We start from the raw sequence: 15806 nt of genomic DNA on the forward strand, positions 1-15806 counted from the left end.
AGCACTTGTTCTGCTTACAAGGATAAGTGCCAGGAGGGAGATCAGTGGGGAGGGATGGGGGGATGAATGGACAAGGGAGTTGCGTAGGGAGCGATCCCTGCAGAAAGCAGAGGGGGGGAGGGAAAGATGTGCTTAGTGGTGGGATCCCGTTGGAGGTGGCGGAAGTTACGGAGAATAATATGTTGGACCCGAAGGCTGGTGGGGTGGTAGGTGAGGACCAGGGGACCCCTATACCTAGTGGGGTGGCGGGAGGATGGAGTGAGAGCAGATGTACGTGAAATGGGGGAGATGCGTTTGAGAGCAGAGTTGATAGTGGAGGAAGGGAAGCTCCTTTCTTTAAAAAAGGAGGACATCTCCCTCGTCCTAGAATGAAAAGCCTCATCCTGAGAGCAGATGCGGTGGAGACGGAGGAATTGTGAGAAGGGGATGGTGTTTTTGCAAGAACAGGGTGAGAAGAGGAATAGTCCAGATAGCTGTGAGAGTCAGTAGGCTTATAGTAGACATCAGTGGATAAGCTGTCTCTGGAGACAGAGACAGAAAGATCTAGAAAGGGGAGGGAGGTGTCGGAAATGGACCAGGTAAACTTGAGGGCAGGGTGAAAGTTGGAGGCAAAGTTAATAAAGTCAACGAGCTCAGCATGCGTGCAGGAAGCAGCGCCAATGCAGTCGTCAATGTAGCGAAGGAAAAGTGGGGGACAGATACCAGAATAGGTACGGAATATAGATTGTTCCACAAAGCCAACAAAAAAGCAGGCATAGCTAGGACCCATATGGGTGCCCATAGCTACACCTTTAGTTTGGAGGAAGTGAGAGGAGCCAAAGGAGAAATTATTAAGAGTAAGGACTAATTCCGCTAGATGGAGCAGAGTGGTGGTAGAGGGGAACTGATTAGGTCTGGAATCCAAAAAGAAGCGGAGAGCTTTGAGACCTTCCTGGTGAGGGATGGAGGTATATAGGGACTGGACATCCATGGTGAAAATAAAGCGGTGGGGGCCAGGGAACTTAAAATCATCAAAAAGTTTAAGCGCGTGAGAAGTGTCACGAACATAGGTAGGAAGGGATTGAACAAGGGGGGATAAAACCGTGTCAAGGTATGCAGAAACGAGTTCGGTGGGGCAGGAGCAAGCTGAGACAATAGGTCTGCCAGGACAGGCAGGTTTGTGTATCTTGGGTAGGAGGTAGAAACAGGAAGTGCGAGGTGTGGGTACTATAAGGTTGGTAGCAGTGGATGGGAGATCCCCTGAGCGGATAAAGTCGGTGATGGTGTGGTCGGTGATTCCCCACCTCCCCCTCGTACCCCATCTCTTATTTATTTTTATACACACATTCTTTCTCTCACTCTCCTTTTTCTCCCTCTGTCCCTCTGACTATACCCCTTGCCCATCCTCTGGGTCCCCCCCCACTTGTCTTTCTCCCTGGGCCTCCTGTCCCATGATCCTCTCATATCCCTTTTGCCAATCACCTGTCCAGCTCTTGGCTCCATCCCTCCCCCTCCTGTCTTCTCCTATCATTTTGGATCTCCCCCTCCCTCTTCCACTTTCAAATCTCTTACTAACTCTTCCTTCAGTTAGTCCTGACGAAGGGTCTCGGCCTGAAACGTTGACTGTACCTCTTCCTAGAGATGCTGCCTGGCCTGCTGCATTCATCAGCAACTTTGAAAATATTTGTTGCTCCTGTTTGACTCTTTTAAAAAATCTCTAAAGGTAATAACGTTTCTAAACTTATTTTTGCAAAAATTAATTCACCAGGTCTCTGGTAACTTTTGTTATCATGTTTAGTCCTTTTTTAACTGTAAGGGCATACTGTGGAATTCAAACCGAGCAGAGTCAAGTTGAGAGCAACTTCTTCATTTTCCAACAGAGTATGCATTTCTGTTGAGTTTATGTTTTTCTCAGCATGTACCAAAAATGCCCACAGACTCTTGTATGTAATTATGATTCTTAGTAAAATGGATATACAATAAATGTTGTCCTGTAAGATCTTCTGAAGATGATTTATTCATCCAAATAAATGATTAATCGCATGTCTAAACTGCAAATGAGAGACTATAAACTTTTTTGGAATTTGAACAATGTAGCCAAAGTATTTCACCGTGCCTCTCAAAGTATTTTTTTTCTGCTGATAGTATAAGCTGGAATTACTTATATAAATGAGATTCACATAGAGCAAATTTGGCTGATTAAACCACCCAAGTCAAGAACAACTGAGAGAGACAGTCATAAGAAAAATGGCATGAACACCCAAAACACAACACAGCATGCAAAAGTTAACTCTTCCATGATCACGACACAAATTAAATGGAGGACTCTGACCAAAATAAGAACATAAGCTCAATATGCAGCATGCAATTTCCCACATCAAATGCAGCTGTACCTTCAAATCCCAGTGGGGTTGGATCACTCTTTATTTCATATCTTTTAGCTTTAACATCTGGGCCAGAAAGTGATCCTGTTGCAGAGGCACGAAAACATGTTAAAAACAGCCTAAAATAATCACTCCAGAATGTATTCCATTATTATCTATTCCTTCAAACAAATAAATCAGCAATATGTATTTAAGCTGTTTGACATAGAACTAAGAGAGATATCTGTTCGAATGTCTGCGCATTATGTTTGAAACTTATTTCTTCATGAAGATGTTTCAAATATTAAAAGGTCTAGATGTGGAAAAGATGTTTCCCGTGGCGGGGGAGTCTAGGACAAGGGGGCACAGCCTCAGGATAGTGGAGTGTCCATTTAAAACAGAGAGGCAGAGAAATTTCTTTAGCCAGAGAGTGATGTATTTGTGGAATTTGTTACCACAGGCAGCTGTGGAGGCCAGGTTGTTGGGTGTACTTAAGGCCGAGCTTGATAGGTTCTTGATTGGACATGACATCAATGGTTACAGGGAGAAGGCTGGGGAACAGGGTTGAGGAGGGGGAAAAAGGATCAATCATGATTGAATGGTGGATCAGACCCGATGGGCCAAATGGCCTAATTCTGCTCCGTTATCTTATGGTCTTAATTTTCAGTCAAGATTAACAGCAGTGGCAAATTGCTTCTTCTCACCTCAGTTACCTAGCTGTAAAAGCAGGCATAACATAATCTGCCGCAGCAAAAAATGTCTTTTGAATTTATATACTGTTCAGCTGTTGTAGCTTAATATGGGCACCTAGTAGGAAAAGTTCACGGGAGATCTGGAGACCATATGTTATCTCATCTGTAAAAATCTTTGGTAATCAAAGATGTATTTCATGGCTATCTGGAGAAGTCAAAGCTCAGAGTTATATTCTGCGTACATAGATTATAAAATGAACCTGTGAACCAATGTAATTGTTCACACATACTGTACATTCCTATCTCCAATTCTTTGTTACTTTTATTGTTTGAAGAATAACTCAGCAAATCAAATAAATGGCAAATCCCGGTCATTGTTTCTAATGCTCCACCAAGAGTTAAGAAATTGGTAACAAGGTGGAAGTAGTTATCAAAAAAGTCACATATCCACAACTCAAGCTCACTGGAAACTAAACCTTGGACACCAACCACAATACAGATGCATTGTGATGCTGGTACACTGACAATATCAGGGAAACAAGGGCAAACCACCAATGCCAATATTGTAATGAAAAATTGTGTTCCTATTCACCCTGGCTTCTCAATATTAAAAACACAGACCGACTATACTTGACAATTGATGATCCGATAAAAATCAGAAATATCAGAAAATACGCAGTATTTAGTATCAGATTCTTATAGTAGATGAGGAGGCACACTCTGGTTTGTATACTCAAAGCACTTAATTCCTGTTTTAAGTGGGTGTCTTTAGCTTAGGAATGGGTTAGGTACAGACATTTGTGAACTCATCACAATTTTTTGGCATGGATATTTCATTTACCAAGGGTACTTTCAGAACTTCACCCAACTCTCACATACAGACTAAAAGGAATGGCAGAATTAAGAGAACTTTTTTTTTTAACTTTGTTTTATCTTTTTTATATTTTTCATCTCTTCTGCTTCAATACTGAGGGTCATAAAGCTATGGAAATCTCTTCCTCATTGGGTGCTGACATGAGAACCTTTGAAGTTGTTTGATTCCTGATACACAAGGAAATGAAAGGTTTTTGTAGGTAAACATGAATGTGGTCCTGTCTTAACAATGAGGGTTATTACATGTTTGAGTAAACCCGTGGGACCAGTTGGCCTACCCTTGCTACAAATTAACTTGCAAACAATAATTAAGGGCACCTATTTGGATAACCAGGCATTGAGACTTAAATGTTTACGTGTTGGCTGGTCACTAGCTACAGGCTATTTAGTTTCAAATATCAGATTCAGATGATAAATAGTATGGATTTCCAGGAGTGTATTTGACCATAACAGCCAGTTAACATTGAGGCAAAGCTTGGGTTAAGCTTTATGGTAGGTCAAACCTTAGAGATAAAAATAGGGCATTAATATTGCATCAAATCTTGTATGAGTAGAACAGGAGTAGATTCACGATGCCAGTTGACCTGAGGTGTGCAAATCTGGATGATAGAGGTTGGCTTCAATCTTTACTTGTGCGTTTTAACACTGGATTCTGAGCAGTTACTAAGTGTACAGCTCATACAACAGTGTTGTGAATGTCTGTATTTAGTTCCACGAATTACTGCCAACATTAATGTTCGAAATACAATGCATATTGTCATAGAACATTACAGCACAGCAGACCCTTCTGCCCACAATGTTGTGCTGAACCCATTCAATTAGAAATCAAACAGCTCACTAAACTAGCTCACTTCCGCCTACACAATGCCCGTATCCTTCTATTTTCCCTCACATTCATGTGCCCATCTAAACATCTCTTAAAAGTCTCAGATGTTTCTGTCCCTAGCACCACCCCAGGCTGTGCATTGCAGGCACTCACCATTCTCTGTGTGAAAAAATGCCCCTCACATCTCCTTTGAAATTACCCCCCCCCCACCTTAAATGCATGCCCTCCAGTATTAAACATTTCAACACCTGGAAAAGATATTGTCTCTCTACACTATCTATGCTCTCATAAACTTATAATCCTCTAATCTCCACTGCTCCAGAGAAAACAACTCACATTTGACCAACCTCTGCTTAAAGCACATGCTGCAGATAAAGACCCTGACATAACAAGACTCTAGCACAGTTTACACCAGTTTTATTAACAACTTTATGTGTGAAAATCTAAATTGAAATTTGGATAAATTTAAAACCCAAATAAAAGAGCATCTGGTTTAGCTGATCTAAGATAGAATAACAATTGGAATTGAATATTTAAATTCAAAGTTGAGTGTGAACGTAGAAAGCGGGTGAAATCCCTCTCGGATCTGTGATGCCTTTGATGAGCAAGGAGAGGTGATTATCTAATGGCGAGGTTACTAAATTTACAGTCATAATTCTGGAGTGTTGATCCAGAGGAACAAATTTAACCGTGTAATGGAATAAATCAAGGATCTCACTAAGAAATAAAAAGGCTGGCGATGAAAATAACTTGGTTCATAATCCCCTTTAGGAAAGGAAATGTGCATTCCCTTAGCAAGTTCTTGTCCAACTACATGTGACTCCAGGCTCACCTGGTTGGTTAGCACGTAGTTGCTGGGTTAGAGGCAAATAAACTTGGCCAATAAATGCCACCATTGCCAGTAACATAAGACCATAAGATATAGGAACAGAATTAGGCCATTTGGCCCATCGAGTTTGTTCCACCTTTTCATCATGGCTGATCTATTTCCCTCTCAGCCCCAATCTCTTACCTTTTCCCCATATCCCTTCATACCTTGTCTAATTAGGAATCTACCAATCTCTGCTTTAAATATACTCATTGACTTGGCCTTCACGGCATGTACATCCTTTAAATGAAAAAGGGAAAAGGAAAAAACCCAAAAAGTGGTTTACTGATTATAGCCATATGGTATTAGTGTTACTTGGGCAATGTGTATCTGTTCAGGATTCTTGTAGTCATTCCATTGGAGAAGGCTCACAGGAAATAGCCATGAATTTATCTATGGTTTGAATATATAGAATGTGTATCCATGAGTAAATAACTGTGAGCATTTAATGACTTAAATCTAATTTTCAATTCTTCATCTATGCTACCTGTGTTTAACAATTCAGCTTCAAGTAAACACAAAATTAAATTTAATTAGCAGTGCTATCTGACCCAAACAGTTGTTGCTGCAACTGATTTGATTGTTAAAGTGAAGAAAGTGCTGAAGTGAGCAAAAATCTGATGTGTACAGTATTTTAAAATTCTATTTGTGAAAAGGTAAAGACACAAGTTCATTAAAAGTGTATGAGATTGGGTTAATGAATACATTCTGGGTCTTTTTATCAAATGTATTTATATTTTCCTGACACTGTAGGTCACTCAGTTCATTATTAAACCACAGGTGACTCTGGACTGTGGAACTAGACAACATACTTGATAGTAATTCTCTTCGACTGACAGTTTGATTTGATTGATTAAGGTCCAATTCAGTTTTAGCAAACAGACAGATCATAGTGCACTTTCTCAATCTGATCACAGAACAGCCGAGTACTAACAGTCACTTGTTCAAAGTCTCAGCTAACACACACTGAGACACTGGTTTCCAGCATTTGAACTTTACAGCAGGAACTGGATTTTAATATAATCAAGCTTGTGTTCTGCTCAGGAGATTGTCTTACCAATTATACATTGATTTAGTAAGACAGAGCAAGATACATGAAGACAAGGAAAACATGTTATGGCAAAAATAAAAAACAGTTTAGCATTCTCTTGTAAAGTCTATACTGGATTTTAGAAGTTAATTAACATAGTCTAAATCTGGGAATAGAAGTATGCAATGGTAATTATAACGTACCTTTGCTGTGTGAAGAACTGAAGGAGGAAGCTAAGGAAATACGACGAATTACTGTTGGTTCCTTAGACTGTGATTCTGGGAACACAGAACATCAATGCATGTTGAAATTAGAAGAGAATCAGGTTAGAAACAGCAGCAGGAATATAATTATAAAGCAGTGTTTGGATACACCATGTCAAATTGCAAAACTTTGTCTGGGCTCCTTACTGTTGATCAACAAAGGCATTTTGTCTTCTCCCGCCAGTTTTAGAAACCTGCTTGAAATTTCAAAACCCATATTTTACAATATTTTCCTTTGCCATGATAAGATTTATTTCTCTCAAATACAGTTGTTCTCTTTTAACATTTTGCTTTGACAAAGGAGAGCTTGATCGAGCTAAATCTTTACACAGAAATTAATAATATAATTGCTACTTTCTAGCATTAGACTCTTCACACAACGTAGACTCAACATTTGAAAGATATAATTTCAAACCAAAGAAAACAATAGATAGATCTATTAAATGAGGGTTCACCATGGAGAAAATCCATGAGTGAGCTAGAATTAACTGCTTTTCTCAGAGTTCACGAATGAATATTCTTTTTGACCTTGACAGTGAAGATAATGAAATGATTGTACATTATTAATACTCATCAAGGTTTAAATACAAAGTAAATTGATATCTAAGCAAAGAATGATTCCGATGAAATGCTGAAGAAATCCTGGGAAATGGCAAATGCATAGTTAAGATAACCCAATATGATAGGTAGGTCTCAGGACTTGCTGATATGTTTCACTAAGAGGAGCCAGGACTTGGAGCAATAGGCACAGGAGTTTAAAAGAGGAAGGTCTTGGAACTTGCTGGCCAGTCTCACTTAGAAAAACTCTAAAAGAGGCACTTGTAAATTGTTTGTTAGTAGTTGAATGTCTAATGAGCTAATTAACAACAGCCAATAGAAAGAAACCTGGGTCAGGCAGCGCAGCCATTGTTGTAGTAGGCCAGTGTAATTGTGAGGAGACGAGGCTTTGATGTGAAGAGGTGGAGTAGGTGGTCTGGATGTGGGCAGTGAGAGCAGTTCCTTAAAAAAGGCTTCTGTGAGCAGAAATAGGTAAGGTTTTATTCTGTTGTTTATCCTTAGTCCTTGATTCAATGTAGGCAGGATGGTAGTCGGGGCAGTGGAATGCTCCTCCTGAATGTTGTGGGAAGTCAGGGAACCTCATGTCTCCCTTATGACTACATTTGTGGTCAAGGAACTGGAGCTGGACCTTGACATATTCAGGATTATCCAGGAAGCTGAGGGATTCATGGATGACACTTTTACTGCTGTGGTCACTCCCAAGGTTCAGGCTTCAGATGGTCATCATCAGGAGAGTTATGGAAGTGGGTATCAGTGTAGGATCCTCCTGTGGCCACAAGTATGTCCTGTTGGAGACTGCTGGGGGGAGCTAACCTATCGGGGCAGAGCAGTAACAACCAGGTCTGTGGCATTGTGGATGGCTCTGAAGCCCAGCTGGAAAGGGTCAAGTTGGGCAGAGCAAAAGTGATGGGAGACTTGGGTTAGGGGGACAGACAGGAAGACACACAAGAATGGTGTGTTGCTTTCCATGTGGTGGTGGCAAATATAATCGGGCTTTCAAGAGACTCTTAGGCACATGAATGTGAAGGAAATGAAATATACAATGTGTAGGCGAAGAGATTAGTTTAGTTGGCATTTGATTACTAATTTAATTAGTTTAATATAAAATCATGGGCTGATGAATCTATTCCTGTGCTGTACCGTTCTACGTTCTTGTCAAGTGGAGAATGACAGACAGGTATGTTTTCCAATCAAGAATCACAGATGATGAAGAACACGTGCTGATTTGGTTTCAGCCCCACCACTTAACCTTGCATAACTGAACATACAGTATGTAGTCAATGCTCATGTTTTACTTCAACACCATGCCCCTTGCCACGTCAAACTAACTGCTGGCAATGGGCATCCATTGATGAAATGCTATATGACTCTGGTGCACAACACGTGTTCACCTGCACATGATACATACAATGAGAACAAAAATGTCACAAGATATTTAAAAGAGCACTCCTTGATTTTGTGAATCCATACTTCTCTACCTAGACTGCTTCAGAAAATCTTTTGCATATTCAACACACCCAAAGTATATTATTGCATGACTTGCACTATCATGAGGTGAAAAAGAACTCGTAAACACGAATAAGCAGAAGCCCAGGAGCATCAGGAGAGAAGAAAAGGAGCAGGGGAAGGCGAGGAATGAAGGAAGAAAATTAGACAGCCATACCCCAACTCAAATGCAATCCAGTAACCATACCTTGAATTCCTCAACAATTTGTATCCTACCATCACCTATAACTTACAATTCTTGTCTCTGGAAATAAAAGCTGCCATAAAATAAACATTACAAGCTAAATTATAAAAATATAAAATGAGGGTTTTATTTTCTAAATGTGAAATAATTAATAACATATGTGGCACTTTGTTTTAAGTTCACATTTTTCTGGAGATAAAATCATGTTCCAAAAGCCTAGCATGTAATTTAACAAGTAGGATGTGTCCTTTATCCAACTCTGAAGCAGATGATTGTACGTGTAATCAAAGAGTAAATCCTCCGTCAGGTCTGATTTGAAAAACGTTGTGTCTGAGAAAATTAATACTAAGTGTGGCTTAAATCAATGAAAAGTAATGCAAGCCTAGAAAATATCTTAACAAATGCATTTTCTAGCTTGAGACATTACCCTTTCAAATTAAATAGCAGAATATCATTATCAGACAAGCAGCTGTATCCAACCACACCTGGAGCAATCACTTTTATTGTTCTTTGTCAAATTATTTTCAAGAGTATTTTTGGAATGTGTATTTTCTTCCAAAGCTATAATTTTTTAAAAAGAAACATGAATAAATAAAATTGCATTTATAAGGTGCCTGTTGTGGAAAATATTTATCATAATTCCATCATGCATATTGACTATGAAGAGAGTTACTTAATAGATTTAAAAACATTCTTATTGTGAAATATACAGTAGTTCTGAGATGACAACTACTGATGTAAAGCAGTATCATGACTACCATTTAATGAACTTTTTAATATCCAAAGGTGATGAGAAAATGCAAATATAAGAATATTATAAGGCAGGAGGGGCATACACAAAAATATGAATGATCCTTTGGGTAGGAAATAAAAGGATCTGAAAAATCCACAGTCTATCTCGAGATCTCCTACGTCTTGGGGATTATCAATGATTTGCAATTCAGTATTAGAGGTTTTGTCATTTTCCCTTCCATTTGCCATTTGTTTGTCTTGTCTATCTATTCCATACCCCTAAAGGCCACTACCTTTGAGAACAGCAAGGGCTGCTGTTGCAGCATTTGCTCCATTAGTAGATCTGAGTCAGGCAGGGCTAATTTTAAAATATTTTATCAACTCTTTTTCTGAACAGCTCATTGACATGGTATTTTTATACGCTTGATGAATTTGAATTGTTATATTAACATACTGATTTGTGAGTTGGCTCTGAGACAATATGCAAAAGAGTATTTTGTTCTTTCTAACAAAACAACATGAAAGATGTACAAAAGTACCATAAATGTGCTTTTTGCCTAAAAAAAAATACACAGGTGTCTATATTTGAATTTAAGTTTTAATAAAAAGATTGAAAAAAGAAAGAATTTAAGTTTTAAAGCAGAGCACAAATAAATAAAGCCCATATACATATTAGTAGCTGAAAGTTAATTTAGCTGCATAGTAAATTGATTGTTACACAGTATAAGGACTAACTGGTCTCAAAATCTTTAGGCAGAACAATGGGCTAAATTCACAAAGACTGTTCATATTGGAACTGGCAGTCTGGTTTGTCATCAGCTGGAGACTTGCCAGATGAACACCCAAATTCACAACTTGGTCTTTTGGCTTTGGCTCTTTGATCATCACCATTGTATTCTGACACAATAACACTTTATAATGCTACATTGCTACAGTGGAAATGATAGGACTATTGGAATGCTTAAGTAACGAATGCAGATTTAAATATTTGATCTGCCTCACTGGCATTAGGCAGATTGTGCAATTCATAAACATTTTCATATCCTCAGTGTTTTATATTTTTTATGCTATAATCCTTCATTTACTTAGTCTTGTGATTCACAGCTAACTTTAAAGGAAGTCCGTTTCACTTTTTGGTTCTGTTGTATGACCACCCATGGAAGGACATGACCCATCAGCCACAATTTGAAAAGGGAAAGGAAAGATTCGTTTGTTTTTAGTGTATACCCTGCAGCTGATTAGAATGGACATTTGTTACTTTGAGTGAAAATGAAGAACAGCACCTGGATTATATAAATTACATGGTCGATGTTGAAATATTCAACCAAGAGATACATGCCTCCCAGAGGAAAATGGCTTTCAACATCCAGTCTATTTTCTAAATGGCTGAAATTGAATTGTCTTCAAAATTACTCCAAAATTTGAAAAACGTTACTTTGTAAATAAGTGAAAATCTGGAAAAGATCAAAGGTACTGCAAACACTTGCAGGATAGAAAGTCCAGAACAGCAGTACGTAATACCACAGCAGCAGACTCTGGAACATTTATTTTTACTTATTTAGAGATTAGGTGAGGAAGAGGCTCCACTGCCCAGCAACCTTCAACAGCATCCGATTTAACCCTATCCTAATCAGTCACAATTTGCAATGACCAATTATCCTACTAAATGGTACACGTTTGGATTGTGTGTGGGGTGAGGAGAAACCAAAGCATCCCATGTGGAGGATGTACAGACAATGCCAGGATTGAACTCAACACTCAGACGCCCTGAGCCGTCATAGTACTGCGCTAACTGCTACATTACTGTGATGCCCCGATGTACATTGCCTAGCTTTCTGTACTTTAATGAGATAGTATTTCTACATCTGCTGTTGCCTCAGTCTATCTTGCTAGGTCAGTACTTCCAGCAGCAGAGAGCCTGGTAGCGGTCAATGAGGAATTGCAAGGGACACAGCACCAGAAGATCAGCAACTGGTTGAGGAGTAGGAGTGACCAAGTAGTCTGAACAAGGCTGAATAAATGTGGCAGAGAGAAATGAAATGTGTAATGCGTCAATCCCACCTCATGCAGTGTGACAGGAAAGATTTGGTCTTTGACAGTCCAGTTGGTTTGCTTTATGGAAAGAGAGATGTCTTCTTTGTGAGCAAGGCATTAGCATCCACATATTCCATCATTCTGCACAACCATCTCAACTTATTTTGAAAATTTCCTCCATAAATGTTCATCAACTAAAGCAAAATAAAAGATTTCTCTGAAATCTGTACACACAACACTACTTTTGCATTGTTCCATTTAGCTAGTATCAATGGAGAGAAAGTACCAAGATTAACAGTCAATTGTTCAACGTTTAGAATTATGAAAACACAGTAGCAATGCTCACTGTGGAGATATTAGAAAACAATCAATAGAAGTCTGATGGAAATTGGATGACAAAATTTAGGTACACACACACCTCAGACACGAAACACAATTCAATATATCAGAAACTACACATGGAGATAGTATGGAATAAGAACAAGTTGTTTGCTTGGAATGGCGGAGAACCATGAAAAATAGGATGGACAGTGAAGTTAAACTTGTTGCACTTATTTGTTTTACCTTGCTGCAGAGGTCTGCGATTGGAAAGGCCCTGCAATGTAAATCTCTTTTTAGCAAGAGATGAACGGTCAAGGTTATGACTGGAAGGGACATCAGCTAGGAAAGAGGAAGAGGAAGAGATAAGGTGGAAAACTGAATTATCCGTAAGTGCACAATACAAGTCTTTTCCTAATTGAGTAACTCTTATACATTTCTCAAGCATTTCTTAGTCCCTTCCAGATCAATAAATCAGCAGCAGCAGCACATGAACAAAAAAAAGTTAAGTTTGTTTTGAAAGTAAGTGTGGAAGGTACAGGTCACAGGTCAGTATGGCTCAGATTTTGTGCTTGTGTGTTATTTTATCTAGCACATTAACTCAAATTTTTAAAATGGGGATGAACATATAAATTGTAAGTGAGCTGTGAATAAATGGAGGAGAATAATTTTTTAAGATACTAATATTAATGTGGATTTCTGACTGAAGCCACAAGAAAATATCACTAATTGAAGGAATTATGAACTTCTAACAAAAAATAAACCCGTATTTTTACAGTCAAGAATTCAATTTGAATTGCTCTAAAATTTTTGGTAATTACATGGTAACAATTCGCCTACCAGTCAACTACAAATGTACACATTTTAAAATCACACCAGAAGACAGAATGGATTGAACAGTTCACAAAAAGGAAGCTCCACTCTTTCCACCCTACTCCTATTGGATTTTTTTTGCTGGATATGAATGTGTGTTCATTGCAGTGCAAGATGCTTTGGTAGAATCGTCGAGTAGATCATGAGGCACAGGAGCAGAATTGGGCCTTCTGGTCCGTCCAGTCTGCACCACCATTCCATCATGCCTTATTCATTATCCTTCTCAATCCCATTCTCCCACCTTCTCTCTGGAAACCTTTGACGTCCTGACTAATTAAGAACCTATCAATCTCTGCTTTAAATATACTGATGACTTGGCCTGCACAGCCATCTGTGGCAACGTCTCCCACAGATTCACCTCCCTCTAGCTAAAGAATTTCCTCCTCATCTCTGTTCAGAATGGAAGTCCCTCTACTCTGAGACTGTGCCTTGTGGTCCTAGATTCCATAACTATGGGAAACATCTCTTCACATCCAATCTATCTAGGCCTTTCAATATTCGATAGGTTTCTCAATGAGTTGCCATCTCATTCTTCTAAACTCCAGTAAGTACAGGTCCAGAGCTCCTCATACATTAACCCTTTCATTCCTGGATTCATTCTTGTGAGCCTCCTCTGGACATACTCCAATGCCTGCACATCTATTCTTAGATAAGGAGCCCAAAACTGCTCAGAATACTCCAATGACTGACCAATGCCTTATAAAGTCTCAGCAATACAACCTTGCTTTTATATTCTAATCCACTCAAAACATTGCATTTGCCTTCTTTACCACTGAGTTAACCTGCAGGTTAACCTTCAGGGAATCCTGCACAAGGACTCCCAAGTCCCTCTGCACCTCTGATTTTTGAATTTGTTCCCCAGTCTACACTGTTACTGCTTCTATCAAAGTGCATAACCATACACCTCTCTACACTATATTCCCTCTGACACTTCTTTGCCCATTCTTCTAATCTTTCTAAATTGTTCTGCAATCCCCTGTTTCCTCAACATTACCTGCCCCTCAACCAATCTTTGTATCACCTTTAATCTTGGCCACAAAGCCATCAATTCCATCATACAAATTGTCGACATATAACATGAAAAGAAACAATCCCAACACAGACCCCTGCAGAACACCACTCGTCACCGGCAGACAACCAGAATAGGTGTCCTTTATTCTGACTTTTTCCCTCCAGCAATCAGCCAATCTTCTACCCACGCTGGTATCTTTCCTATAATACCATGGGCTCTTACCTTGTTAAACAGCCTCATGTGTGGTAACTTATCAAAGGCCTTCTGTAAATCCAAGTAAATATCATCCACTGACTCACCTTTGTTTATCCTGACTGTTATTTCCTCTATAAAAATTCCAACACATTTGTCAGGCAAGATTTCCCCTTCTGGAAACCATGCTGACTTTAGTCTACTCATGTACTGCTAAGTACCCTGAAACCTCATCCCGAATAAAAAAAAATCCAACATCTTCCCAACCACTGAAGTCAGGCTAACAGGCCTATAAATTTCCTTTCTTCTGCTTTCCTCCCTTCTTGAGGAGTGGAGTGACATTTACAATTTCCCAGTCTTCTAGAACCATTCCAGAATCTAGTGCTTTTTGAAAGATCAGTATTAATGCCTTCATTATCTTCAGCTACCTCTTTCAGGGCCCTGGGGTGTAGCTCACCTGGTTCAACTGACTTGTCCACCTTCAGACCTTTCAGCTTCCGAAGCACCTTCTCCTTAGTAATCGCAACCATTCTCACTTCTGCCCCCAACACTCTCGAATTTCTGGCATACTGCTAGTGTCTTCCACAATGAAGACTGACACAAAATACTTATTAAGTTCATCTGCTATTTCTTTGTTCCCCGATTACTACCTATACAGTCTCATTTTCCAGTGGTCTGATATCTGCTCTCGCCTCTCTTTTACTCTTTATATATCTGAAAAACCTTTTCGTATCCTCTTTCATGTTATTGACTAGCTTACCTTCATATTCCATCTTTTCTCTCCTTATAGCTTTTCTAGTTGCCTTTGGTTTTTAAAAACTTCCCAATCCTCTTATTTCCCACTATTTTTTCTGATTATATTCCCTCTCTTTTGCTTTTAAGCTGTCTTTGACTTCCCTTGTCAAAAACAGATGCGTCATCCTCCCTTTAGAATATGCTTTCTTAGCAGTGTATCTATCCTTCGCCTTTTGAACAGCTCCCAGAAACTCCAACCATTGCTGTCCTGCTGACATCCATGCTAGTGTCCCCTTCCGGTCAACTTTGGCCAACTCCTCTCTCATGCCTCTGTAATTCCCTTTACTCCACTGTAGTACTGATTCATCTGACTTGATCTTCTCCCTCTAAATCTGCAGAATGAATTCTATAATATCATGATCACTGCCTCCTAAGGGTTCCTTGACCTTAAGTCCCCAATCAAATCTGATTCATTACACAATGCCCAGTCCAGAATTGCCTTTCCCTTAGTGGGCCACAAGCTGCTCAAAAATCCCATGTTCCACTTAAACTTTTCACCTTTCACCCTTAGCCCATGACATCTGGTTGTAGTCCCACCCAACGTCAGTAGATAAAGCTTGCTTGCATTTACCCTATTTAAACCCCTCATAATTTTGTAAAGGACCCAGCACCGATTCCTGTGGCACACCACTAGTCATAGGCTCCAGTCAGAAATGCAACTCTCTGCTACCACTCTCTGGCTCTTCCCACAAAGCCAATGTCTAACCC

General features: G+C 39.4%; 1 protein-coding gene and 1 long non-coding RNA gene across 3 annotated transcripts in view; one reads left to right on the top strand and one right to left on the bottom strand.

The window, feature by feature from the left end:
• LOC134345271 (uncharacterized) overlaps positions 1-15806 on the top strand; it is a 65420-nt gene that overhangs the window by 43348 nt on the left and 6266 nt on the right. The gene's annotated exons all lie outside the window — the stretch shown is intronic.
• Positions 1-15806, bottom strand: part of mcf2l2 (MCF.2 cell line derived transforming sequence-like 2) — a 338701-nt gene that overhangs the window by 18151 nt on the left and 304744 nt on the right. The window contains exons 27-29 of one of the 2 annotated variants that reach the window (XM_063045674.1): positions 12473-12568; positions 6835-6909; positions 2373-2447 (exon numbers count right to left, since the gene is read on the bottom strand). In XM_063045674.1, the coding sequence (XP_062901744.1) occupies positions 2373-2447; positions 6835-6909; positions 12473-12568 (246 nt within the window). The remainder of the gene's footprint in view (positions 1-2372; positions 2448-6834; positions 6910-12472; positions 12569-15806) is intronic. The other variant, XM_063045673.1, reaches the window with a different exon arrangement.

This window comes from Mobula hypostoma, chromosome 4 (assembly GCF_963921235.1).
Source record: "Mobula hypostoma chromosome 4, sMobHyp1.1, whole genome shotgun sequence".
Lineage (NCBI taxonomy): Eukaryota > Metazoa > Chordata > Chondrichthyes > Myliobatiformes > Myliobatidae > Mobula > Mobula hypostoma.